Source organism: Acomys minous, assembly GCF_964271855.1.
Source record: "Acomys minous genome assembly, chromosome: 16".
Classification (NCBI taxonomy): domain Eukaryota; kingdom Metazoa; phylum Chordata; class Mammalia; order Rodentia; family Muridae; genus Acomys; species Acomys minous.
Genome location: NC_140498.1, coordinates 16,864,200 through 16,891,742, shown reverse-complemented (window position 1 = coordinate 16,891,742; position 27,543 = coordinate 16,864,200). Strand labels below are relative to the sequence as shown.

Sequence of the window (27,543 nt, the reverse complement as noted above, 5' to 3'; positions counted from 1 at the left end):
CTCATTCTGCTGCTACCGTAGGGTCAGTGCAGGGACCGGCGCTATGGAAGGTGGACATCACAGAACACGGGATCCAGATGGGGGAGCCTAAGGTCTACTCTGGCATGTATTCAATCTCCAAATAAAGATGGCAGGCTCTTCCTCACTTCAGGTACTTTATAGCCAACTGCCAAATATGGCAATATTTTGCTGCCTTGTCCTAAAGGGATGAGTGCAAATCCCAATTATCTGCTGAGCAGAATCAACATCTGCAGCACTCAGGGAAACACTGACATTTATGAAGCAGACTGAGCATACCATGGGTGTGGGGTTAGAGAAGGTGACTCAGCGGGTAAGAGCAATACAGTTCTTGTAGAGGCTGACTCTGGTCCCAGCACCCAACCACATGTGGTGGCTCACAACTTCCTGTAACTCCAGCTCCAGGGGATCAGGCCTCATATGGCCTCTGCACACATGTACACAAACATGTAAATAAAAACAAAATCTTAAAGTATATGAAAAGCAGGAGGGTAAATGCTAATGTTTTGGTTTTTTGTTTGTTTGTTTGTTTGTTTGTTTGTTTGTTTTTTCGAGATAGGGTCTCTCTGTGTTAGCCTTGGCCGTCCTAGACTCACTTTGTAGACCAGGCTGGCCTCGAACTCACAGAGATCCGCCTGCCTCTGCCTCCCGAGTGCTGGGATTAAAGGCGTGTGCCACCACCCCGGCTTTTATTTGTTTTTTTAAGAGTCTTTACATAGCCCTGGGTAGCCTTGAACTGAGAGATCTTCATCCTGCCTTGTCCTTCTGAGAGCTGGGATTAAAGGCATGTGCCAACCTGCCTGGCATAAATATTAATTTAGAAGTTCACCTTTGAGTCTCATGGTGGGAACATAAGGATCAATCATTAACCCTTTCCAAATTCAAATCTAAAACTTACACTCATACTGAATGTATGTTCCTGCATGAAGTGGTCTGACTTTTGCATATAACTCATCTGTATTGTGTTTAGCAGCATATTTAATACAGTGTCAATAATGTGCACGTAACTGCTAGATGATATTGCTCGGGGAGTGGCAACAGGAAAGGGCTGTGCAGACACGATGTTGTTTTTTTAAAAAATATTTTCAGCCTATGACTGGTACAATCCAGTTACAAAACACATTTGACATGATGTTCCTAAAAAGGACACACAAAAGTATAAAGAAGGTCACTTAAAGGTGTGAGTCTGTCATGCAGGTTCCCCACAGTCCCATGTGACACACTTACTGAGTTCATCCCACTAAATAGGTCTCCGGATCCTACATGAGCTGTGTGCACAAAGTTGGTTGGCTCTCCAATCATACTTCGGTCAATCCGCCGTCGCCTTTTCTAAAATATGAGAAATAATGTGTTGAGAAAACAGTCTTATTCTCCCACATTGGTCTGAAAACCCAATTCTCATACTTTTAACTTTTCTTTGAAATAATAGAACATCAAAAATCTAAAGGAAGAGCAGTCAAGATGGTTCTGTTAGTAAAAAAGCATGCCATGCAGGCCTCAAAACCCAAGTCTAGCTGGGCATGGTGGCGCACACCTTTAATCCCAGCACTCGGGAGGCAGAGGCAGGAGGATCGCTGTGAGTTCAAGGCCAGCCTGGTCTACAAAGCAAGTTCCAGGACACCCAGGGCTAAACTGAGAAACTCTGTCTTGAAAAACCAACAACAAAAAAACCAAGTCCCATCCACGGAATGCATGGTAGAAAGAGAACTACCTCCAGAAGGTTGCCCTTTGACTCCCTGTGATGCTGTGATGTGTGCAGCCACAAAATTATGGTTTTACTAGAAGGAGCATCTGGAAGTTTTTAGCATAAAGCAGGAAGTAATGAGCTAACTGGTAACACACATCCATAACCCCAGCACTGAGGAGGCTAGGACAAAAGGACCTTGGATTTAAGGCCAGCCTGGGCAACAATATAAGACTTTCCAAAAACAAAACTCTTTAAGAAATACCTTTTTTTTTTTTTTTTAAGACAGGGTCTCATGCAGCTCAGATGAGCCTGGAACTCTTGACCATCCTGCTACTAACTCCCAAATGTTGAGATTATAGGTATTCACCGCCATGACTAGTTGAAATAAAAGAAGCCTGAGGAAATATTTTATCTGACTAAAATGTTATACACGTACACACACTGAACTTTATAATGCCCACTGACATGTATTTTTATGTCAAAAGTAACTTAAAAAATAAGACATGTAAAATTATCCTTATCATTAGCAGCTCCTGAGTGCTGAGGTCACAGGTGGCGTTACCACTCTTGGCTGCAGTGCTGGACAGTCTCCCAGGGAGCAGCCAAGCTGGCACCCAGCTTCCCACCAGCACACCCGCCTCCTGCCTCACGACTGCCCCTCCTTGCTCATCTGAAGTTTGCACAGATCCCTCAGATGGACACAACTAAGAGCAGCCACCAGTGTAGCGGGGTCACTGCCCTCACAGAAGGCTTCACTGTGACAGCACACCAAGGAACTATGAACTGTAGGAATGGAACCTAAGGACACAACACTCCAAGTCCATTCAGCTGCAATGGAGTAACTTGTCTGTCAGACCATGGCTTTCTATAAACACACGGAAGTGGAAGGTTCACATGTACATGGCAGAGGCGGCTCAGGGTTTTCTTTGGGCTGCTGAATAAAGCCCAAAAGCAGCTGGACACTTTCTATGAAAATACTTGATTCTCTAAGTTCAGTGCAGGCGCGTGTCCATTAACTCTGCTTGGTAACACAGTGAGTCTGAAGCTTCTTGTGCTCCTTCCTGCTGTTCCTAGAGCTGCTCAAATGTTCATGCTCATGAGTATGAGTGTGTGTCTGTTGAGGGGGGGGGGGAGGGAGGGAAGGAAGAGAAGAGAGAGAGAGAGAGAGAGAGAGAGAGAGAGAGAGAGAGAGAGTTCTCAGAGTTTGTTTTCATCCATTATTTTAAAATGTCTCTTTATAATGTATTATAGGAAAATAGCGCTCTCTCTTCAGGAGTTGACAAAGGCTAAAGTGTCAACACTTCAAGCTCTGCCTTACCTCTGTAGCAGGAACAAAGCAACTAGGACACTAAAACACATGCAGCCAGTGTGTTCTGTCAACCTATGCTGTCAACCACAGCAGGCCGGAGGTCCCACTGTCTCCCTCACTTTTTTTTAAAGCTTCTTTAAAATATATACAAACATGTGTATGTGTATGTGTATATATACATACGGTTTTTCAGGACCAGGCTGGCCTTGAACTCAGAGATTCACTTGCCTCAGCCTCCCAAGTGCTGGGATTAAAGGTGTGTGCCACCATGGCCTGGCGTTCTTTAAAATATTTTTAAAGTTTATTCTTTGAGAATCTTGTGTGTAGGTGGTATATTTTGATCCCACTCACTCCCATTACTCTCTTACTCCTCTCCCACTGAACCCCTTTCCTCCAGCACCCCCCTCACTCTTACTTCCATGCCCTTTGTAATGACCCACTGAATTTAGAGCTAGTTACATGAGCACGGCTGTGGTGGTTTTTCTTTTAGATTTTTTGTTCTTTTTTATTCTTTGCTAACTTCATGTGTATATGTAGAGAATGCACAGAAACCAGCTACTAATTCACTCTCACTCGCCACTGTAGGTTTTTTTGTTTCTGTTTTGAGACAGAGTCTCTCTACATAGCACAGCTCCGGCTGTCCTGGAACTTGCTCTGTAGACCAGGCTGGCCTAGAACTCAGAGATCCACCTGCCTCTGCTTCCTGGGGGTCTCTCACTAGACCTGGAGCTCACTGACTGGCTAAGCTGGCTGGCCAGCAAGCTTCAAGGATCTTCTCCATCCCATCTCATCCCCCAGGGTAGGCTTATAGATAGGTATAGTTTTTTATGTGGGTGCTGGGACTCCAAACATAGATAATGGGGTTCGGTGGTTAAAGGCACTGGTTGCTTTTGCAGAGAACCTGGGTTCTATTCCCAGCACCCACATGAGACCTCACACCTATAATTCCAGTTTCAGGGGCTCCAACGCCCTCTCCTGGCCTCCTCAGGCAACTGCACACACATGGTGCAAGACACACATGTAGACAAAATGTCCCCCCACAAAACAAACAAACTTTAAACTTAAGGTGCTCTTATACACAGTAAGTGCTCGAGGCCACTTGACCTACAAGGTGTGACAAGCTGCAATTCTGGATCAGACTCGTTTATGTTTGTCTGTTTTAAGTAGCAGCAATAATAAGAGTAATAGTAATTGCCACTATTACTGAGGCAGGCCTGTCCCAGGGCATACACTTAGAGGTCAGAGGACAATTTTGTGGAATCTGTCCTCTCCTTCCCCCTGTATGTGGGTTCTAGGGATTGAACTGAGGTCGCTGGGCCTGCGTGGCACATACCTTTACTATCTATTTCCCTGGGCTTTATGATAATTTTTCAAGAGCTCACTCTTAAATGTTACTAATATGTTTACACCTCTGTGAGCACTTGCAGTGCTAGCCTCTAACACAGTAAGTCAACACTCTCACCTGTATTTTTTTTCTGTATTGTTTGAGACAGGTCTCACTATGTAGACCTGGCTGTCCTAGAACTCCCTGTATAGATCAGGCTGTCCTCCTGCCTCTGCCTCCCAAATACTGGGGTTAAAAGTATGTGTTACCCAGACCCAGGAAGACAAATATGGTATGTATTCATTTATAAGTGGATAGTAGCCATAAAGTACAGGATAACCATACTACAATCCACAGACCCAAACAAGCTAAGTAACAAGGAGGGCCCACGGGAGGATGCTTGACTCTCAGCAAGAAGGGAAAACAGAACAGACATTAGTGGTGGATGGAGGGTGGTAACTGGGTGGGGAGGAGGTGGGGAGGGGAGCAGGAGGGATCAAGTGGGGGGAGAGACTGGAATAGGAGGATCTATGGGATGAGCTAGAAACCCAGGACAATGGGGGATACGGAGCCTGAAGCAGCCATCTCCCCTAACTAGAAAAGATTCCCAGGGAGGGACTGGGACACCACCCCAGCCACAAAACTGTAGACCCACAATTTCTCCTACCAACAAGATGAGCAGGGGGAAAGATGGAGCAGAAATTGAGAGAATGGCCAACCAAGGACTGTCCCAGCTGCCCTTCCCATTTGAGAGAGCCCACCCAGACAGGCACCTAGCACTGTCATCTGAGGGGCTTTACCCAGCAACTGATAGAAACAGATGAAGAGATCCATAGACAAACATTAGGCAGAGCTTAGGGAATCTATGGAAGGGGCAGGGGGCGTGAGGGATTGAAGGAGCCAGAAAGATGAAGGACACCACAAAAAACCATAAGAGAACCAACTAACCTGGGCTCATATGACCCACAGAGACTGAACTGCCAGGCAGCGTGCGTGAGACTGACCTAGGCCCTCAGCACATATGTAACAGTCCTGCAGCTCAGTCTTCATGTGGGCACAGGGGCTGTCTCTGGCTCTGTGGTCTACCTATGGACCCCTGTTCCTTAAATGGGCTGCCTTGCCTAGCCACAATAGGAGAAGATACACATAGTCCTACTGCAACTACATATGGCAAGGCAGGTTGATATTCATGGGAGACCTCTCCTTCTCTGAGGAGAAAGGGAGGACAAGAGATAGCAGTGGTGAGGTGAGAGGGAGAGACAGGGAAAAACCGGCAAGGGGAGGAGGGATGGGAAGCTGCAATTGGGATGTAAAGTATATAAATTAAATTTTAGTTATTAATAAATACATAAAAAACATTAAATAAAAAGTGTGTGTGGATAGGGTATGGTGGTGCACGCCTTTAATCCCAGCACTCGGGAGGCAGAGGCAGGCAGATCTCTGTGAGTTCGAGGCCAGCCTGGTCTACAAAGTGAGTCAGGGCTAAACAAAGAAACCCTGTCTCAAAAAAACAAAACAAAACAACAACAACAACAAAAAGTGTGTGTGTCACCATACCCAGGTCATTTGGGCTTTATTCCTCTAAACTCAATCTCCAGGCCTTTAGTGGGAGTGTTCTGGAGCTCTGCTCTATGGGGCTTACTTGAGTTTTAGATTTAAAAGGTATCAGAAAGTCAAGAGAGGGTCCAGATGTTGTCCGCTCCTGGCTCACCCAGACTCAGTTTGTCTGTTTTTACCCACCACACTCATCTTACTTCCCTCCACACTGTTCCTGTTTGGGGCAATAAAGCACAATTCTGTAAAAGTGCCTAAAGACCCAAAGCAAAAGCAGATATGACAGTAGTCACGTTCCCCTTTGCTAAAAACCATTAAATTTGCCCTTCGGAGCTGGCAAGATGACTCAGTGGTTAACAGCACAGGCTGCTCTTTCAGAGGACCAGGTTCAACTCCCAGCATGCACATGGCAGCTCTAGTTCCAGGTGATCTGACATCCTCACACCAATGCACATAAAACAAAATTAAATAAATTATTTTGTAAAAATTGGAAGCTGTTCATTTCAGTTCACCCACCTGTATATACTCCAAATCAATTTTTCAGTGTCTTAAGTGAAACAGATAATTAGACTTTCTGCCCCCAATAGTACCAACTGAGGAGAGAGAAACAGGCATCTAGGTTCTTGGCAAATTCCATCACAAGGAGAAAGGACAGCAGCTGTACTCGCTGGGGCAGTGGACCTGCAGGACTAGGGCTATCTCCCAAGGCCTCACAAGCACCTCCCTTGTAGGAGCAACTGCCTCTGCTGTGTACTCAGCCTGCGGGAGAGACCTCTCTAGACAGAGACCTGGCCGACTTTGGAGCCAAACCTTCCTGCACACCTAGGCTCTATCATCCTGGCTCTGAAGACCCTGCAGAGTCTCTATGGCCCCTCTCCATGCCCACCAATCAACTGTGGAGCTTGGAAGAGATTACACATAGACCGTACACCTACAGTAAGTGACGCACGCCAACTGCTAGGCAACTAAGGGGCTGGGGGAAGAACAGCCACCATGGTGAGCTCAGTACCCCAGCATATTCTCAGTCCTAAGGGAGGATGTGCAAACACATTCCAAAGGACCACTCTCACACGCAAAAGCCAAGGTGGGAAGCCTCCAGCTCCCCTTTTTCACAAAGGCACGTGGCTGTCCATAAATAGCCTTGAGATGGTGGAGGAAGTAAGAGATGAAAAGGAAAGGCAGAGGGCGGGGGAGCAAGCCACAGCCCACTCCAGTCAACACAGCACAGCCAGCCTCCTATGTCCCTTCCCCTCCCTTTTCCATGCAGCCACCTATCTACGGTCTCCAAATGTCCACCAGCATGTGCTGTCCTTCACTCACTGCAGGTATTCACAGAACTCTAAATTCCTTACTATCATCTCAGCCATCTGACTTTCTCCATGTCCATACACACTTTCACAGTTGTACAGAGCGCATGAAGGCAAGGCTCACAACTCCAAATGACTGTGTACTGACATTCTACGATGTAATGATGCAGAAAATCCATGGGAAGAAAGCTCTGCCCAGTTGCCTCTACTCTAGCACAACTGCTCCCGTCTGTGCCTCTGATCTCTGACTTTATACAGAACGACAGGGATTATTTGCATGGCCTGCAGCTCATGAAGTGCCCGGTAAGAGTGAGGCGTTCCAGGAAATGCAGGGACTCAACCCGAGTCCACACAGTGAGTTTTGAGCACCATCTCAAGCTTCCTGTTTTGCTTTGAGAGGCACAACCGTGGAATTCCCCTGGCTGCCAACAACTGTATCTGTGTTTGTCTTGAAATTTTAATACTGTATACTTGAAAAATGTACTGTTCCTTTAAGAAAAAAAAAAAAGTCCACTTTATACCCAAAAACTACTGTGTGTGTTTAGTGGTTGGTGGGTGATTGGGGACAGGAGAATCCTGCTGTGTAGCCCTGGCTTGCCTGAAATTTGCAATCCTCCTGCCTCAGCCTCCTTCAAGGATGTGAAATCCCTTGAAACTGGGGTTTCAGGTCATTGTGAACTGCCAACTTGGGTACTAGGAACTGAACTCAGGTCTGCTGAAGGAATGGCCAATACTCTTACCCAAATCAATGTCTTATTAATTCTGGATAATTAATCTCCAACATGTCCTTAGTTACAGAAAATGTGAGTTAGCATTTCATTCCAAACTTTACCAGCCTGTTACTGATTTAAGAGGAATGAAATGGAAGTTTCTGTTGTACTCGTGTATCAAAGCCACGTGAGGGACAGGATCCAACCACAATAACCTCAAGCTAAGGACTGCTCTTCCTTCTTGCAGGTTCATAAAATCCAAAAATAAAAAAGTAAGTCCATGTTATTGGTGTTAGAGAACAAATTCACTTTGGTCATCTAAGAACCCATGGCCAAGAAAGGCACAGCCCTGGTTACCATCATAGGACAATAGGACTTGTCACTGCAGACTGTGTCTTCTAAATAAATTCACACTCCCCAGATGTGTGAGATGTCTCACAACAGTAAGCATGCTTCAGAACTCACACAAGCTGCCAGGTAGCAGGAGCTCTCCATACGGCCTGCAGAGATAGGGCTGGGTGACACAGTGTGAGGCAACTGGGGCAGGCACAGGAAAATAAAGCTGGCATTTACTTGCCACTTTTTAAAAAGTTATTTGAAGACAATAGTTGTTTTTCTTCTATTCATCAAAAGGGGTTTCTGACTTTCTTTCTGTGGTAATTGTTTGTGGCAACAGTCAGTATAGCCCAGGTGTGGCAGCTCACATCTTTAACAGCAGTGCTTGGGGGAAAGAGGCAGGAAGGTTCCAGGTTGCAGGCTCCAGGATAGTCAAAGCTACACATAAGCCCTGACTTGCTCCACCCTTCCCCAAAGGTAACCTGTTTCTGAACTGTCACTCAAGTTTATAGCATGGAATATATCTCTATTGGGGCGATAATACAAGAACTTCTATTTTTTATTTTTTAATTTACATCCTACTAATATTTAGTATACAGGTTACCATGAGGTTATTAAGTGTATTGGTTTCTTTAAAATTATTAAAAATAGGATAAAAAGTATATAGTATATATGATAAGTATGAATCATATCAATTAATATAGTAAGTATATTAATATTTACATTAATACTACATTTGAAACTAAATCTACCAATGAAAGATGCACAGCACAGCTTCATAAGAGATTCCACCTACAGACATGTGCATTTCAAAATGCCAGAATGACTGAGTGTGGTGGTTTGAATAAGAATGGCCCCAACAGACTCATATTTGAATATTCAGTCATCAGGGAGTGGCAGTATTGGAGAAGGGTTAGAAGGTGGGGCCTTGTTAGAGTAGGTGTGTGGCTTTGTTGGAGGAAGTATAGGGCTTTGCAATTTTGAGATTTCAAAAGCCTGTGCTAGGCCCAGCTCTCTCCTCCCCTCGTCTGTGTCTTTTGCCTACAGATCAGGCTGTAGCTCTCAGCTACTGCTCCAGTGCCACACTCCCTGCCATGATGATAATGGACTCAGTCTCTGAAACTGTAAGCAAGCCCCCAATTAAATGTTATTCTTTATAAAAGTTGCCCTGGTCATGCCATCTCTTCACAGCAATAAAACAGTGACAAAACACTGATCTTATGCTGCATATACTCATGGACAAAAGAGTGGAAAGGACGCCGGGCGTGGTGGCACACGTCTTTAATCCCACCACTCGGGAGGCAGAGGCAGGCGGATCCCTGTGAGTTCGAGGCCAGCCTGGTCTACAAAGCGAGTCCAGGACAGCCAAGGCTACACAGAGAAACCCTGTCTTGAAAAACCAAAAAAAAAAAAAAACCAAAAAAAAAAAAAAAAAAAAAAAAGTGGAAAGGCTTGAATTGGTAATTTTATTTAAAGAAATGTCTGATTTGTGTATCACCCTGATTCATAACCCAATAGTCAAGAAGCCAGTATTGTGCACATTAAAATTAGATAGCACAAGACTAAAATCCAACACAAGAGCCTAATAGTCACTCAGTGAGACCTTAAGTCAAAGGAAAACAGGGAGGACACTGGATGGACTGAAGGCACTCAGTGTCAGCCTTTGGCAAACACAGCGTTCTCTCATTCATTCCCATTCTCTCTCCTCTACCACACTCTCTCTCTGTTAGGAATGTCACTCAGCTGGTCAAGTGTCTGTCTGGTATGAACAAAGCCCAGCACCACATAAAACCGGGTTTGGTGGTACACAACTGTAACCCCAACACTCGGAGAGGTGAACTAGGAGAATGAGAAATCCAAAGTCATAAAGAGTCTGAGGCCTGCCTGGGAGACATGAGGTCCTGCCAAGTAAGCAAACAAGCAAGCTTTCTCAGAACTAGTCTGCAAATGAAATGATGTATATCCAGTTTCATGAGTCTGTAAAATCAACTCAAATCTAAATGAAATCTCAATACATCCTTTAGAAACCCTGACAAAGTTTGAAATTTGTATGGAAAATTCCACTAAGACTGGCCAAAGTATAAAATAAAAACAGAAGGACAGATCTGCCCTCCCAGACAGCAGGACAATAGAAAGCAGAGAAGAGACCATGACATCAGTACAGTGCTGAGCTCAGGAAGAGCAGAATGAATAGACTCTGAGTGACTCACACATGACGTGTGGACGTAGGTGAGCGTTTCCTAACATTTTAGTACCCGTGGCTAACTTAGAAAGATGCCAGGTAGCATGGCCACAATACACTATGGTAGATCTATACTGACTACTAGGCAAGGAGTTATAGGAAAAAAGTCACCACATGGAAAAATAACCATAATTAGACTTTCTTCCAAAGTAAATTCCAACCCTAGCACAGCGGTGCATATCTGAAGCCTCCATACTCAGAAGGCTGAGACAACAGGCACATGGCTCAATTTCAGCCTGGGCCACACAGTAAGACTCTGTCTCAAAAAGCAAGCAAACAGAATAACATACATTAATTCACTTCAGATATATATATATATATATATATATATATATATATATATCAACTGATTCTACTTTTACAAGAAAAGCCTAAGTAAGTGTCTTTATAACTCTGGAAGAAGAAAACTTTCTTAAACACACAAAAACATAACCTAAGATGGCTACTTGTTAATTTCCTATCCGTTTCTGTTTGTGTTGCTCAAGACTGAGCCCACTGCCTCCTGCATGCTAGAAGAACTCTATAATTAAGCTGCCTCCCCAGCTATTAACTACATATACTCATAACAGGGAGATGCGCAGCAGCCATGTGCTTGCCGTGCAAGCAGGAGGACCTGAATTCAGATCTCCCACCGCTCAACATAAAAACCTGTGTCTGTAACTCTACAGCTGGGAGGCAGAGACAGGAGGCTCCTTAGTACCCATTAATCCACCAATGTTGCCAAATCAGAGCTGAGTTCAGTGAGAAAACAGAGAAAGACATGGGAAGGCACCTGTTATTAGCCTCTGGCTTTCCCAAGCATGTACACATACATGGGGGCAGTGTATATACACACATGCAACCAATAGTTTGTATTCAGAATATAAAAATATCCCTATGAATATGAAAAATCACAACTGATCATTACACCCATCAATAAATGCTTAGCTTTGTGCTAAAGAGGAAACTCAGCTGGCAGAGCGCTTGCCTAGCATGGGCAAATGAAACCCTGGGTCCAAGTGTGGGTGTTGACCTGTAATCCAAACAACTGGAAGGTGGAGGCAGGAAGATCAAAAACACAAGGTCAAAGCTGGGCTAGGTAATGCATGCCTTTAATCCCAGCACTCCAGAGATGGGTCAGATCTCTGTGAGTTCAAGGCCAGCCTGGTTTACACAGTGAGTTCCAGGGCAGCCAGGGCTATGTAGAAACATAGCTGTCTTTAAAAAACAAACAATAAATAGCACAACGTCATCTGTGGCTATATAGTAACTTTAGGCTAGCCTGGGATACATGAAACCCCATTTAAAAATAAAGAGGTTAGCAACATGGCTCAGTAGGTAAAGATACTTGCAGCCAAGCCTAAGGATCTGTGTTTGATGCTCAGGACCTACACAGTGGAGTGAGAGAACTGACTCTCAGTTGTCCTCTGGCCTCCACTTGTGTCATGGCACACACATGCCTCCCTAAATAAATGATGTAAGAAGCCGGGCAGTGGTGGCGCTTGTCTTTAATCCAAACACTTGGGAGGCAGGAGTAGGGGGATCTCTGTGAATTCGAGGTCAGCCTGGTCTACAAAGTGAGTCCAGGACAGTCAAGGCTACACAGAGAAACCCTGTCTCAAAAAAACAAAACAAACAAACAAACAAAAAGTTAAGAAAGAAAAAAAGGGAGGGTGAGAGGTAGGGGGAAAGCTTAACTTTGTTAGCAATCATAAGGAACAAAGAAAGAGAAAACAGTAAAATAGAATTTCATTTTACCCATTAAACTGTTAAAAACTAAGGTTGTAACATCATTAATGAAGATCCTATGACAGCCAAACTAACCAACACTGCCACAGGAGCCACGGGCACCACAGAGTCATTTGTCATTATCCCGTGAGACTAACTGTTCCTAATCACAACTCAGATTCCCAATGTACTAAAGGGCAAGTACAATAGACAGGGCAAGAGCCAGGAGCTCAACCAAGCGCAAGTGTAAATCATCCTCACTAGCCCAGCACTGGCGAGCATCTCTGTGATGATGATTCTGCCATAAAATGTATTCTACAAATTCACAAAATCAAAGAGGACTTAATTTTGTCTTGTAAATACTAATGCATTGGTTAGTTTTTTTAGCTGCAACTTTGAGGTACCTATAAATTACAATGGCAAGGTAGCCAGGATACAGGAAAAGGGAGAATAGAGGGAGGTAAGGGGATGGGAGGAAGAAGTAGAGAGATCTCAATCTGAACTGAATCATGATCAATTTAAGAAAAAGTACTAAAAGGTGAGACAGTAGCTGGTGTCTATAAGCCAAATACTCAGGAAGCTGAAGTGAGGGTCAGTGCTACTTCCAGGCGAGCTACACAGCCCTGCAGGCTAGCCAAGGCTACACTGAAGGAACATCTTCTACATAAATAAAAAGCCTAGAATCAGTGTTCACTCTTTATGTGACACACGAGAAGTTGCTAGTAGTCTATTCACAGCAACCAAAGAACTCATACCTTTGAAAGCAGCTGATTAAATTCCTTAAATTCAGGTACAGAGCATACACACTCAATTAAAATATCTACACTGTTCGTGCTACTTAACAGCAGCAATGACCTTCGAACCATGGCTGGAAACACTGGGACTCTATTATGCCACACACTACACTGTGTTAACATGGAGGAGGACAAGAAAAAGATTCTTGGCCGCTATAACGAAAACTGCTTCCTATTTTCTTTCCTGCATGAGGCTCTTCCCTTTGCATTCATGGAATGTGCAAAAGCAGGGTAATGAAGGAGTGGGAGAGCTGGCATGTTGCACTTTATCCTAGCAAATACTTCAGAAAGCTCTAAGAGGAGACCAAACAACTTTCAGAGAAGGCTGTCTTGACACTGGCTACAAGAACAGCAAGCACACAGTTCTGTGGAATGTAAATGAAAGTAAGGTTCTAACTGCTCTTGGTGTGTGCTTGAGGCCAACAGCAAAGCACTCTTCAAAGACACATAGCCTGATGTATACTTTCTCAGGGTGTCTGTGGAACAGTTCACACACATGCATCTTTATTATATAACTGACATGCCAAATGTTACATGCAGAATCTTTCTGGGAAGAAAGGATCCATGGCTATTGCCCATCTCCTGTCACTGCAAGGCCTAGGCTCCAGTTGCTTAAAGTTCTTGCTAGGTGTGAGTATGCTCAAACAGCACACTTGCTTTGCTGTACGCTCTTTTAAAACGTGGCAACATGGAGCTGAGCAAACAGCTTAGCGGCTAATGTGCTTGCTATGCAAGTGTGACGACTGGGATTTGGGTCCCCAGAACCCCTGTAAGTGTCAGCAGGCAAAAGCCTAGGGTCCAAATGCAGAGACCAGGTACCTGTCTAGAGCAGGCCGGCTGGGGAGATCAGCTGTGTCAGGAAGCTCTGGGTTTGATTGACAAACCATGTCTCAATGAATACAGCAGAACAATTAAGTATAATTCCTGACATCAACTCTGGGCGTCCACATGCATGTAAAATAAGGACGGACGGGGACACACACACACACACACACACACACACACGACATTGTATGTCAATGTTACTTTGCCTTTGCCTCTGGGCTGACCTGTAAAGAGACTGGGCGTTGTCATGGAAGATACACAAGAAAAGCCTGATCAAACTGAAATCCCTAATTCTTGGATCCACTGACAATAGGGGACTCAGAGAAAACTGTTGTCTTGGAGACAAGCATCAAGAGTGTCACAGCCACAAGAACAAAAACCTACATAGTAGCCAGCACTGGGACTTGTGGGGGAACTCTGAGTTAAATCTGCACATGTTTTCACACTATGGTTCCCTAGATCCCATTCAAATCAAGTCAAGCAAGGGCCATCACGTATCAACACTATCAACACTGTGGGTCACCAAGGTAAGAGTCCCTAAAGAGACTAATGTTCAGCTGGGCACAGTGACACATGCCTTTAATCCTAGCACTTGGGAGGCAAAAGCAAGCAGATCTGTGACTCTGAGGCCAGCCTGGTCTATGTAGCAAGTACTGGGCCAGCCACAACTATACAGTGATACCATACTGGATGGGGGGTGGGGGAGTAAAGAGAGGGAGAGAGAGGGGGAGAAGGAAAGGGATGAGTGCTGCTCTCAGCCTTGGCCAGAGAAGCTTCTCTCTGCACTGGGTAGGGCAGCAGTTAAGCTGAGACTCCTGAGTGTTCAGCACTAAACGGGACGTCTAAGTCACGCCCTGCCATACGCACTCCTGAGGATCAGGGAACATCCCAGAAGGAACAGAAAGAATGTAGGGGCTGGAGGATGAGGTGAAGTGCTGTGAAATGCTGCCTTCTGTATATGACAAGGCCGTTGCACCTACCAATTAACTGCAGCTGGGCTGTCCTGCCTAAGAGAACACCAACAGGCTCCATCAACATTCCAGGAAGCAGCACTAAGTGGGTTCTCCCCCATCAGAGAGAGAAAGGAGACATGGAGTGGGTTAAAGGAAGTAAGAGGAGATGGTTTGGAGTAAAGATACACTGTCTACCTGTATTAAATAGCTGGACATGGTGGCACACGCCTTTAATCCTAGCACTCGAGAGGCAGAGGCAGGCGGATTGCTGTGAGTTGGATTACTCTGTGTGTGTGTGTGTGTGTGTGTGTGTGTGTGTGTGTGTGTGTGTGTGTAATATATGATATAATACTACTGACAAGGAAGAGCTATGAAAAAGATTTCTCTCCTGTGAGACCAGAAAGCACAAAGGAAGTACGGCTACAGGACGCACCCGCCTAACACACAGGAGGTGTGCCCAGGCTCAGGCTCAGGCCCACCTGCAAAACCAAAAACAAAACAACAACAATCAGTGACTCAGCTGAGGCCAAAATGGCAAAAGATTAGAACATTGTGCATCTCAAAACTGGACTCAGGAATTTAACAATTTATTAGTGACATTTCAAATCACTAATAAAGAGAACGGTTGTTTAAAGAAGTGTCTTTAGATAGCTAGTTAGCATGGAAAAGCACACCCAATTTGATGCCACATCAATGAATTTACTTTTTATCCACGTAAAGAGCTAAGTGTGAAGTGGAAGACAGAATGCAGCTGGTTACAGAACACAAAAGTGAAGGCCACCTGCCAAAAAACCATCTATATTGAAATTAAGTTAAAGAGATGACATACTGAGACCCCCGTCATCTGAAAAACAAGCCCAAAGCAGCAAAAACAAGTCATTTAAAGATTATTAATGGTTAATTTGATGAAGGAAAGGAAACACAAATTTACATTAAGTTTATGAAAAGATGTTTGACCCCCTCCAGGAACCAGGTAAGTACAAATTAAAAGTATAAGTACAGATATACTTTTTAAAATGTGAACCTCATCATCCTTGTACATTGTTATGAAGTTGAATACAATCTACATTCATTTGTTCAGCCAACCAGCTAGCACATATATACACATTCCCCACGACAGCACTGGGCCCTGAAGACACAAAGTGGCATGGTCTAGCCTCTACAGAGCTCAGGGTGGGCATGAGAGCCATGTACAGCACCCTATAGCCCACGCTCCTGGGAACACCCTGTACCACTGAGCTCCATCCCCAGCCTTCCAGAGATGACTTGATGCAGGCCTCTGCAAAAATGGAAAAGCAAGTTTTCTAACCTGTAATGAATAAAGGTTAAGGAGGCACAAAAACAGGGCTATGTCTTGGGGTTTCTCTTGCTCTAATAGAACACCATAACCATAAGCAACTTGGGGAGAACAGGGTTATTATTGGCTTACACTTCCTCATCACAGTCTACCATCAAAGGAACTCAGAGTAAGAACTCAAGCAGGGCAGGAGCTTAAACAGGACCATGAAGGGGCCCTGCTGCCTGGCCTGCTCCCCATGGCTGGCTCAGCCTGCTTTCATACAGTACCTAGGACCACCAGCCCAGGGATGGCAACACTGCCACAGTGGGCTGGGCCTGCCTCCATAAGTAAGCCCACACAGGCTTGCCTACAGTCTGATCTTTCGGAGGCAATTTCTTAGTTGAGGTTCCCTCTTCTCGAATGACTCCAGCTTGTATCAAGTTGACAAAAGACAGAAAGCACAGCTTGTGTGAAGTCACTCAGGGCCATGTAACACCTGTATAACTGCACAAAACAACAGAGCCTGCCAAACTGGAAACAAGAGCTGGAAGGAAATGAGCAGGTGAGTGAAGAAGAGCTCAGAGGGGCCTGGCTGCCACTCCCTCCCAGCACCAAGCCACTGGCTGATGTGGCACTTAGCATGCCTTCTCTTCTCCCCCGTCCTCCATGTGTCAGTGCTATGAGCCACTGATGTCTCAGTGATGCACAGTGGGGCCTACAATTCCCCATGGCGGGGGTGGGGATGAGGGTGGCGGGGGGCTAGTAGGGGGTGCGTGTACTTGTGCCTGTGAGTCTGTCTGTCTCACCATGCACCTCTGTTCTGGAACTCATCTCAAACTCAAAGAATAAGCCTGTCTCTGCTCCCGAGTGCTGGGATTAAAGGTGTGCACCACACTAGGCTCCTAGTGCTGTTCTTGATAACCAGGATGTCCTCAAAATACGCTATCTTTTGTTTTGCTTTTGGTTTTTTGAGGCAAGATCTTGCTTGCCATAGAGGCTAACCCTAAACTTGCTTTATAGACCAGGCTGGCCTCAAACTCATGAAGCTCTTCCAGCTTCTGCCTGCCCAAGTACTGAATTATAGGTGTGTGCAACCAAGCTCCGTGAGTTTTTTGTTTGGTTGTTTGTTTTTGACGATGCTCAGAGTCCCAGAACTGCAGTTGCCGCCAGGGTCCCCATGTTCAGTCCGAAAGCCAGTGTCCTATTTAAGAGCCCTCACCCAAACCACACAGATACTTACAGGCTGAGGTTGCTCTGCAATGCAGCAGTTGAAACACAACCAGAACTCACTCATGCTTTCAGCCCAAGGCCTGAACGAGCACCACTGAAGGCTCCAAATCTGAAGGCAGGAAACTCCACAACGTCCACCCTCAAAGTGAGGAATGGGCGTCAGAATAACTATTTCACTGTGCCTCTGTCCTTGGAGTTTAAGGTCTCAAGTTGATTAAGAGCAAAGTCTGGTTGTTTCTTTTCCTGATTCCAGTTCAATGGGATGAGCCTGCAGCAGGTCTAAGAAGAGGAAAAAGGCAAGTGAGTCAACTGCAATATCCCTGGAATCACTTATCTTTTGAAATCTGTAATAAAATAAGAGTGAATATTACCTAAAAGACAAATACTGCAAGTCAACAATTTCACAAACCCATTGATTTAACAAATTATTTTTTTGAGTTATTGCTTGACTGTGAGGGTCAAGGTTGTAAGAGTGAAAACAAAAAATTCTTGCTTTCATGTAATACTCTATAACTATAAACTATAAAACTATAAAATCATTTCATTTTTAAAAAAATCACCAATTAAAACATTATAGTTGCCATACTTAGATTCGACAAAAAAATATTCATTGTTGTTTTCAGACAACCACAGTAACTAACAGATGAATGAACTCTAAGACAAGCAGATACAGCACAGCGGAAGCCTGAAGATGATCACTCATCCATGGAAACAGAACTGTACAGAGATGTCAGCTTTCTCTCTGTAGATCCAGCATTAGGACCCCACCCCACCCCCACATAGCCAGCACTGAGTGGAGACACCAAAAATCCTGCCACAACAAGCCAAGGAAATGCAAGAAATCCTTGCCAAGCTCATACTTAGAGAAGCAAAGGAAGGAGAACCAGGGAAGTTCCAGTCATTCTTAAGACCAGCGTCACCTATACACAAGTTTGCTTTGGTGGGGCCTGAAGTTACTTTAAAAAGACTCGTGCTCCTGCCAACCTACCATGCACATTAACTGAAGATGCCCAATAGTGGATACACAAGCTGCAAGCCACAGAAGCCTTAGCAATCAAATCAGCCGACCACAACAGACATGAGAATCTAAGAGAGGCAGCAGCATGAATGTAAGGATGGCTCAACAGAGGGAGCATCAGAGCAACTTCAACTACATGACAGGTGCAGACATTTACTAAGGGGATCTGGCTACTAAGAACAAGAGAGAAGAGCAAATATTAAATGTGGCATCATGTGGCTCAGAGGTTAAAAACACTGTTTATTCTTCCAGAGGTCCTGAGTTCAATTCCCAGCAACCACATGGTGGCTCACAACCATCTATAATGAGATCTGGTGCCCCCTTCTGTCATGTGGGCAGAATACTGTATAAATAATAAATAAATAAATAAATCTTTTTTAAAAATTATAAAAATGTGGCATCACGGAGCCACCTTCACAAAGGAACTGCCACCAAGAAAAGATGATCAGATCATGGAAGGGAGGGGCAACCAGTAGAGCCAGCAAGTGGAGGCGACATTTGCAAGAAAACAGAAAACTTAAAAAGATAATGTGAGTAAAGAGAAAAAAAAAAAGCCACTCTTGAAATGAAAAGATCAAAAGCCAAAGATGACTTTATTTGGTTACACAAAAAAATGTGACCAATTCTGACCCAAGTGGTAAAATATAAAATATCTGTAAACCTTTTTTTTTTTCTGTAAACCTTTTAAAGAAACCTCATAAACTGATAAACTTTGTCATGTATAAAGCATTATCTCATGAGCTCACAGAACCCTGGAGACTAACCAAATAAAAACTCAGCCCTTCTGAAACTATATTATATAAAGATAACACAAAATTCTCCTTTATCCTCACCAATATGATTACCTTAGAAAGTATTATTTTATATATCATGGGTTAAGTATCCTTTACTATAACCAGATACATTTTTGAAGATACTTCCCTTTGATTTCTTCAAAGTTAAGAAGACTCTAACCCTGCTAGGACAGGCACTTCTGACACTTCTGTAAAATGAAGGTCTCCGTAGAGATAGGCGTGTGCGCTCAAGTCGCAAACCTGGTTAGCTGCAGGGCATACAATCCTAGCACTCACAATTCATGCAGTAAGCAAACGTTCAAGACTACTGAAGAACAAAAATGTACAGTTTTGCTATAATTAAAATACAGATCTTAACAGAAACACTACTTATTTCACTCAAATCTAGAGATAAGAAAAAAGGACAGATGTTCATCCTCAGAACTGAGAAATATTCTGAGATTTAATTAGATCAAAGGAATGTTTTTACTTATTTCTTCTGTCCAATCTTGTTATAAGGAATATACCAGGAGATGAGTTAAATTCACAGTTTCCAATGGACACTTTAAAAATATTAAAAACTAAATAAAAAGGCCACACCTAAGGCTGACAAGATAGTGAGTAAAGGCATTGGCTCAAACCTGAGGACCTGACTCAGATTAAAACACATAGAAGAGACTTCATTCCTAGAACTCATCCTCTGACCTCCACACATGAAAACCAAAGTGGAGTGCGTGCACATATGCACACATGCATGCGCACAGGTACAGACACACACACAGAGACAGACAGACAGATAGAGAGAGAGAGAGAGAGAGAGAAAAAAAAATGCATCTATGTCCTTAAACAGTGATTGTTTCTTGTGATAACAATGTTGAGAATGATTAAACTCAGCTCCAAACAGGCTTGACTGCCCTTGTGTCCACAGTCTCAGCCAGTAAGAGTCACTGTGAACGGACTTCTTTAGTAGCCAGTGCCCTCGTGGAAACATCTTCACTGCTCAGCACAGACACGAAGCTATGCTAGTATTTTCACAGCTGTTATTTGGTTTTAGCCCATTTTTAACACATATATATAAACAGCTAGAACTTGAATTTAACTACATTTCAAGCAGGTGCATTTTGCCCCTTTATTTGCTTATTTTAAATAGTTACACTGTTTTAATTAACATGTGACTTCTTTCTTTGCCATCTATAATCACTGCCTACCAACCCACATTTCCCAAAATTCACATTTCCAGTGGACACACCTTTAATCCTCAGGAGTCAGAGGCAGGCAGATCTCTGTGAGTTTGAGGCCAGCCTGGTCTACAGATTCCAAGATAGCCAAGGCTACACAAAGAAACCCCATCTTGGGGTAGAGGGTGGGAGGAAGGGAGGGGGTGGAGAAGGTGTTTCCCAAGATGCCTTGGGAATGTCCAGCTTCTTGCCCTCCTCATCAAACTGCATTCTTAGAATTACTTCAGGTGTATAACCTAAAGTATTATTCAAAGAATAGATTCTATTGCAAAAATCTCAATGTTGCTACTGTATTAATAGTTATTTTCACTAAGTTGATTAATATACTTCCATTTCCAAAACCTTATACTTTTTTTTAAGCCTAGTCCAAAAAACCTTATACTTTTAAAGCCTAGTACTGTTATAGTGAAGGTAAAACTCTTGATTAAGAGTTCAAGGTCGGCTCTCTGCTCCTCCCCGTTCCAGAGACAGCCACATCTTTTCATGCCTCGTCCCTTGACACGATGGTGAAGATTGGAGTAAATGGATTTGGCCGTATTGGGCGCCTGGTTACCAGGGCTGCATTCATGTCTGGCAAAGTGGAGATTGTTGCCATCAGTGACCCCTTCATTGACCTCCACTACATGGTCTACATGTTCCAGTATGACTCTACCCACGGCAAGTTCTGCGGCACGGTCAAGGCTGAGAATGGGAAGCTTGTCATCAGCAGGAAGGCCATCACCATCTTCCAGAAGTAAGATCCCGCTAACATCAAATGGGCTGATGCCGGTGCCGAGTATGTTGTGGAGTCCACTGGTGTCTTCACTATCATGGAGAAGGCTAGGGCCCACTTGAAGGGTGGAGCCAAAAGAGTCATCATCTCCGCCCCTTCTGCTGATGTCCCCATGTGTGTGATGGGCGTGAACCAGGAGAAGTATGACAACTCACTAAAATTGTCAGCAAGGCTTCCTGCACCACCTACTGCTTAGCGCCCCTGGCCAAGGTCATCCATGACTACTTTGGTATCATGGAAGCATTCATGACTACTGTCCATGCTATCACTGCTACCCAGAAGACTGTGGATGGCCCCTCTGGAAAGCTACGGCGTGATGGCCATGGGGCTGCCCAGAACCTCATCCCTGCATCCACTGGTGCTCCCAAGGCTGTGGGCAAGGTCATCCCACAGCTGAACAGGAAGCTCACTGGCATGGCCTTCCGTGTTCCCACGCCCAACATGTCTGTCGTGGATCTGACATGCCGACTGGAGAAACCCGCCAAGTATGACGATTAAAAAGGTGGTAAAGCAGGCATCTGAGGGCCCACTGAAGGGTATCCTGGGCTACACTGAGGACCAGCTTGTCTCCTGAGATTTCAACAGTGACTCCCACTCTTCCACCTTTGATGCTGGGGCTGGCATTGCCCTCAATGACAACTTTGTAAAGCTCATTTCCTGGTATGACAATGAATTTGGCTACAGCAACAGGGTGGTGGACCTCATGGCCTCCAAGGAGTAAGAAGCCCTGGACCCCACCCCAACCCAGCAAGGACATGAGAGCGAGAGAGAGGCCCTCGGCTGCTGAGGAGCCCCTGTTCCAACTCTGCCCCTGACACTGAGTATCTCCCCTCACAGTCTCCATCCTAGACCCCAGAATAATGGGAGGGGCCCAGGGAGCCCTACTCTCTTGAACACCACCAATAAAGTTCACTGTACCTTAAAAAAAAAAAGTTCAAGGTCACCTTCAGCTACACAGCAGATTTGGGCTCAGCCTGGGCGGCATGACAACTCTCAACAAAATACAAACCAAACGAAAACCCGTACACTTAAGAAAACAGACAAACTGTGCACAAGGGAGCAGCATTCCAACAGCTACACAGCTCAGCACATTCCACACACAACTCAGTATCAGGCTGGTCCTCAGCAGCACAGATGTCTCCTAACCCTAATCTTAGAGAGAAGGAAGGACTGTGCACAGTTTAGGAACTGAGCATGTTCAGTCTGTGTAGCCCTGTACCAAAATTCAGAATTTAGGCTTTGGAATTAAGGTATGTGGCACATGTTGTGTTTAAAGCCAAGTTTAGATGCTGGTAGTGCGGAGTGACATTCTTCTAGCTGTCCAAAGACTTTCAGAATTCCAATCATTTTAGAAATGCTAGTATGGAGAAGTGGCAGGCCCTAAAACTCAGTCTGGTATTCTGGTATAAAACAGAATGCTGTGTTTCAGTTTCCAGATCTAAAATGAGAGCTAAGCTGGGCAGTGGTGGTGCACGCCTTTAATCCTAGCACTCGGGAGGCAGAGGCAGGCAGATCTATGTGAATTCAAGGCCAGCCTGGTCTACAAAGTGAGTCCAGGATAGCCAAGGCTACACAGAGAAACTCTGTCTCTAAAAACAAAAAATAAGTAAATAAATAAAGTAAGTGAGGGCTAAATCTGATGCTATATGCAGGAACTGAATACTGAATGATCTTATTATCAAAATTAAAAATGGTAAATAAAAGAATGAAGCAACAGTAACAGTGTATTGTTGCTGTTGTTCTGTGTCTTTGTTTTTTATATTGCCTGTATCAGTTCTGACTTCTGAGCCTCAGGATTCCCAGGCAGCTCGGCCTACAAGCACACACTACCATGTCTTACTGTAAACTAGGAAACAGCTCAGGTCTATTAAGAAAAACAATTTTTTAAAAGATTTATTTAAAAGTATAAGGTTTTAGAAATGGAAGTATATTAATCAACTTAGTGAAAATAACTATTAATACAGTAGCAACATTGAGTTTTTTGCAATAGAATCTATTTTTATTGTTTATTTACTGTATTATATACAGTATTCTGCCTGCATGTGAGCCTGCACGCCCCAGAAGAGGGCACCAGATCTCATTATAGTAATGGTTGTGAGTTGTCATATGGTTGCTGAGAATTGAACTCAGGACCTTTGGAGGAAGAGACAGTGCTCTTAACCTCTGAGCCATCTCTCCAGCCCCAAGAAAAACAATTTTTTAAAAAAGATTTATTTTCCGTTTTATGTATGTGTATGGTACCTGTGTAAATGCATGTGAGTACATGTGGAGGCCAAAAGGGGGTGTTAGAGCCCCTAGTTGTGACTTATGGGGACAGGTGGCATGAGCCTATGTGGGTGCTGGGAAAGAATCCGGTCCTCTGCTAAAACTATGCACCCTTAACCACCGAGCCAGCTCTCTTGTGGGGGGCGGGGATTAAAGAAAATGGCACATTTATACAAAATAATGAGTCACAGCTTTATAGAGCATGATTCTTGAGAAGCATTATATAAAATGAAACCCAGAGAACCACTGCCACAAATTCAAGAACAGTTTAAACAATTTTGTCTAGAGACACAGAAATGGGTCAAAGTACAATTGTTAACAGCCAGGAAGACACTCAAGGGCAGTTTTCCAAACAGAAAAAGATACACAAAGACTCCCGGGCCACTGACAATGTTCTGCCCTCCTCCCTACTCCCAACTGGGCTGGAATGAAAGCCAGGCAAGCAGTATGTCATTGGCTATGACCCCAACCCTGATCTCTCTCTCTCTTAAACCTGGGTGGTAGTACAAAAGTACTGGTTAATCAGTACATTTATGTACCACACAAGTGTCTATGTATTTTTAAAGATTTATCTTTTGATTAAAATTTTTGTTATGTGTAATAGGTATTTTGCCTGCATGTGTGCATATACACCATGTTCATGGCTGGTGCCCAGAGTCCAGAAAAGGGCATCAGAATTCTTGGAACTGGAGTTACAAATGGCTGCAAGCTGCCTTGCAGGTGCTGAGAAATGAACCTGGGTCCTCTGGAGCAGTAAAAACTCTTAACCACTGAATCATCTCTCAGATCCCTCTTCCACTCCACTTCCTCTGGGTGTGTGTGTGTGTGTGTGTGTGTGTGTGTGTGTGTGTGTGTGTGTGAGAGAGAGAGAGAGAGAGAGAGAGAGAGAGAGAGAGAGAGGGAGGGAGAGAGAGAGATATGAAGGTGCCCATAGAGGCCAGAAGAAAGCATCAGATTTCTTGAAACTGAAGTTACACATGGTTCTGAGCTACTAGACCCGGATGCTGGGAACCAAACTCAAGTCCTCTTTAAGAACACCAAGTGGGGCTGGAGAGACAGTTCAGTGGTTAAGAGCACGGTCTGCTTTTCCAAAGGACCCAGGTTCAATTCCTAGCACCCACATGGCACCTCATACCTCTCTGTAACTCCAGTACCAAGGGATCTGACACATTAATACTAATGCACGTTAAAAAAATAAAATAAAAAATAAAGAACACCAAGCACTTTCAATCACTGAGCTACATATCTAGTCATACATATTTACTTCTAAGTGCCAAAAGTTTAAATAAGATGTAACAACAGTAAATGTTAATAATTAGCAGTTGGTCATAATGAACTGATGAAGATCAGGAATGATAATGTAAAAAAATGCCAGGCATGGTAGTGCACTCCTTTAATGGCAGCACTCAGGAGGCAGAGGAGGCGGATCACTGTGAGTTCGAGGCCAGCCTGGTCTACAAAGTGAAACCCTATCTTGAAAAGTGGAGGAAATTTTTCAAGTAAAAATAAACACCTTTATAGTGACATTGAAGGGCTGGGTATAATTAGGGGAGAAGGGTGTCTAAGTTATGCCTAATGCCAAAGTTGTTTCCTACAAAAATACTAAAACTACTAGTCAATGGCAACTATGATTTATCAATACAGCTATTCACAGCCCACACGAGTACAAACTGTCTGATACTAGTTTCGAAATGGTTTTGTTTTCAGGTTGCTTTAAAAAAATTTTTCATTATATATGTGGATGAGTGTAAATGCAGGTCTGTGTGGATGTGCATGTAAAGGTCAGGGGGTAAGCTCAGAGGTTACTCCTCAGATGCTACCTACCGTGTGTGTTGTGGGGGCCGGGGTGTCTCAAACTGGCCTGGATTTTCCCAGGCTGGGCTGGCTAGACAGCAACATCCCAACACTAGGGTACCACCATGCCCAATTTAAGGTTTAATTATTTTATGTATGAATATTTTGCTTGCATGTACGTATGTATGTGCACTTGCATGCCTACCTGGTACTCATAGAGGCCAAAAAAGGGCATTGGATCCTGTGGAGTTGGAGTTACAGATGGTTCTGAGCCTCCATGTGGGTGCTACAAACTGAACTTGGGTTCTCTAGGAGAACAGCATAGGTTCAACCTGAGCCCTCTCTCCAGCCCCGTATTTTTAAATGTAGGTTTGGGATCATACTCAGGTCCTTTCTTTACCAGCTATCGCCCCAGACTCTTGTTTTCCACATTAGAGGAAAGGTCAAGCTACATCAGGTGACTTCATTTTCTGAGGCGGTGTCTCTTACAGGACCTGGAGCTACACTGGCTGGCCAGGGAGCAGCACAAAGGAAAGGCCCCTCAGCCCTGGGTTACAGGTGTGCACTACTGCGCCCTTTGGCTTTTACACAACGGCTGGGGATTAAACGTGGGTCCGCATTCTTGCACAGTAAGCATTCCGCCCATGAAGCCAATGCCCGGCCTCTTGTTTTTAGTCTTTTCAGACAGGGCCTTATGTGGCCCAAGTGACCCTGAGGATTGCTTCATTTCTGGTCCACCTGCTGCATCCTAGGATTATAGGAATGGCAACCATGCCCAGCTTGAAAATGGTTCTTTGAAACTGATTTGTGATGTCTCTTGGAGTAGTTTCTAACTGTAATCATTAACAGATCTCCTTCTGGTAAACCAAAGCCAAAAGAAGCCACTGTTACTGAACTAGTCTCAGAAGGCACAGAGAGCAGATGATCAAATTAGATACTGAGACTCACAGCCAAGCATTAGGCAGAGCTCAGGAGTCCTGTGGAAGAGTAGGAGGAAGGACAGATGGACCAGGAGGGAACAGGAACACTGCAAGAAGTCAACTAAGCTAGACCCATGGAGCTTAGAGACAGAAGCAAAAAACAGAAGAGCATGCACAGACCGGACCTGGGTCCCCTACACATACGTGGGCAGTTTGCTCTTCATGTGGGCTCTCTAGTAAGTTGAATGGGTACCACCTTTGACATGAACTCCTTTGCCTGCCTTTGATCACTTCACTCTAACCAGGCTGCCCTGCCTAACCTCAGTGGAGAAGGACTTGATGGGACTTGATGTGCTGGGGTTGAGGGCTGGGGGCTCCCCTTTTCTGAGGAGAAGTGGGGGGAGAAGAGGGTGGGAAGGAGGGACCAGGAGAAGTGGAGGGAGGGGGCTTCGATCAGGATGTAAGGTGAATATATATATTTAAAAATTTTATTTTTTTACAGGCACAGAGAGAAGTCCTTGCAATTATAGTAACAATATATTTTTCTCATGTCTGAAATGACTAGTTAGACACTAGACTTTCCCAGTGATTCATGCAAATGAATCACATAAAATATGCTCAATATTTAGTGGGGCTGGAGAGATGGCTCAGTGGTTATAAATGGCTTGCAGAGTTTAGATCTCAGCACCCACATTGGGTAGTGCCTGTGCCTCCAGCAGGCCTCTGGGGGCACCATGAACACATGTGCACACATACACAAACATAATGAATGAATGAACAGACAGACACGTGTAAATTTTTAAAAGTTTTAAGTCCTAAGTATATATGCAGACAAGAATTTGTGAAGTTTTTATTTTGGGGAAACATGGAAGTAGAAATCCTCCATCATATTTTAAGCACAGTTTGAGTTTTACTTTCTAAGAAACTGTCCATCATTTTTGCAAACTGGTTTATCACTACCTTCCTACCAGTTGTGTGTGAGGGTCCCACTGTACTACACTCTGGTCAGCATTCACCTTAGTCGTTATGGTGTAAAGTAGTGTCCCTCTGGTTTTAATTTGCACTTTCCTGATAACTAATAATACTAATGGTATTTTCTTTTTAAAAAAATCTTTTTCTCTTTGTTTATGTGTATGTGTCCATGTGAATGAATGCCATGTGTGTGCAGGTACCTACAGATCTCTCGGATCTAGAGTTACATGTGATTATGAGGCACCAAGAGCTGAACTCAGAACCTCTACAAGTAAGCACTGTTGGCTGCTAAGCCATCTTTCCAGCCCCACTGACCTCCCCCTTCTCTGAGGAGAAGGAAAGGAGAGAAGGGGGACTGGGAGGGAAGGAGGGGGGCTGCTATCAGGGTGTGAAGTAAACAAACGAATAAATGGGAGAAGTAGGTTAGTATGTTTGTTGACACTCACATACCTTCCTTGGGTCTCTGTTTTCAGATGTACGGCCCATTTTTAAAAGATTTTTATTATTTCTAACTAG

General features: G+C 44.2%; 1 protein-coding gene and 1 pseudogene across 2 annotated transcripts in view; one reads left to right on the top strand and one right to left on the bottom strand.

Moving 5' to 3' along the window:
- The window catches only part of CDC42SE2 (CDC42 small effector 2), a 71,782-nt gene that overhangs the window by 4,906 nt on the left and 39,333 nt on the right, over positions 1–27,543 (bottom strand). Inside the window, exons 3-4 of the mRNA XM_084762414.1 lie at positions 17,286–17,554; positions 1,246–1,347 (exon numbers count right to left, since the gene is read on the bottom strand). Coding sequence (XP_084618540.1) covers positions 1,246–1,347; positions 17,286–17,339 — 156 coding nt within the window. The 5' untranslated portion in view covers positions 17,340–17,554. The remainder of the gene's footprint in view (positions 1–1,245; positions 1,348–17,285; positions 17,555–27,543) is intronic.
- Positions 20,763–22,044, top strand: LOC311586713 (glyceraldehyde-3-phosphate dehydrogenase-like; annotated as a pseudogene). Its single transcript has one exon. The product of its transcript is annotated as a glyceraldehyde-3-phosphate dehydrogenase-like (transcript).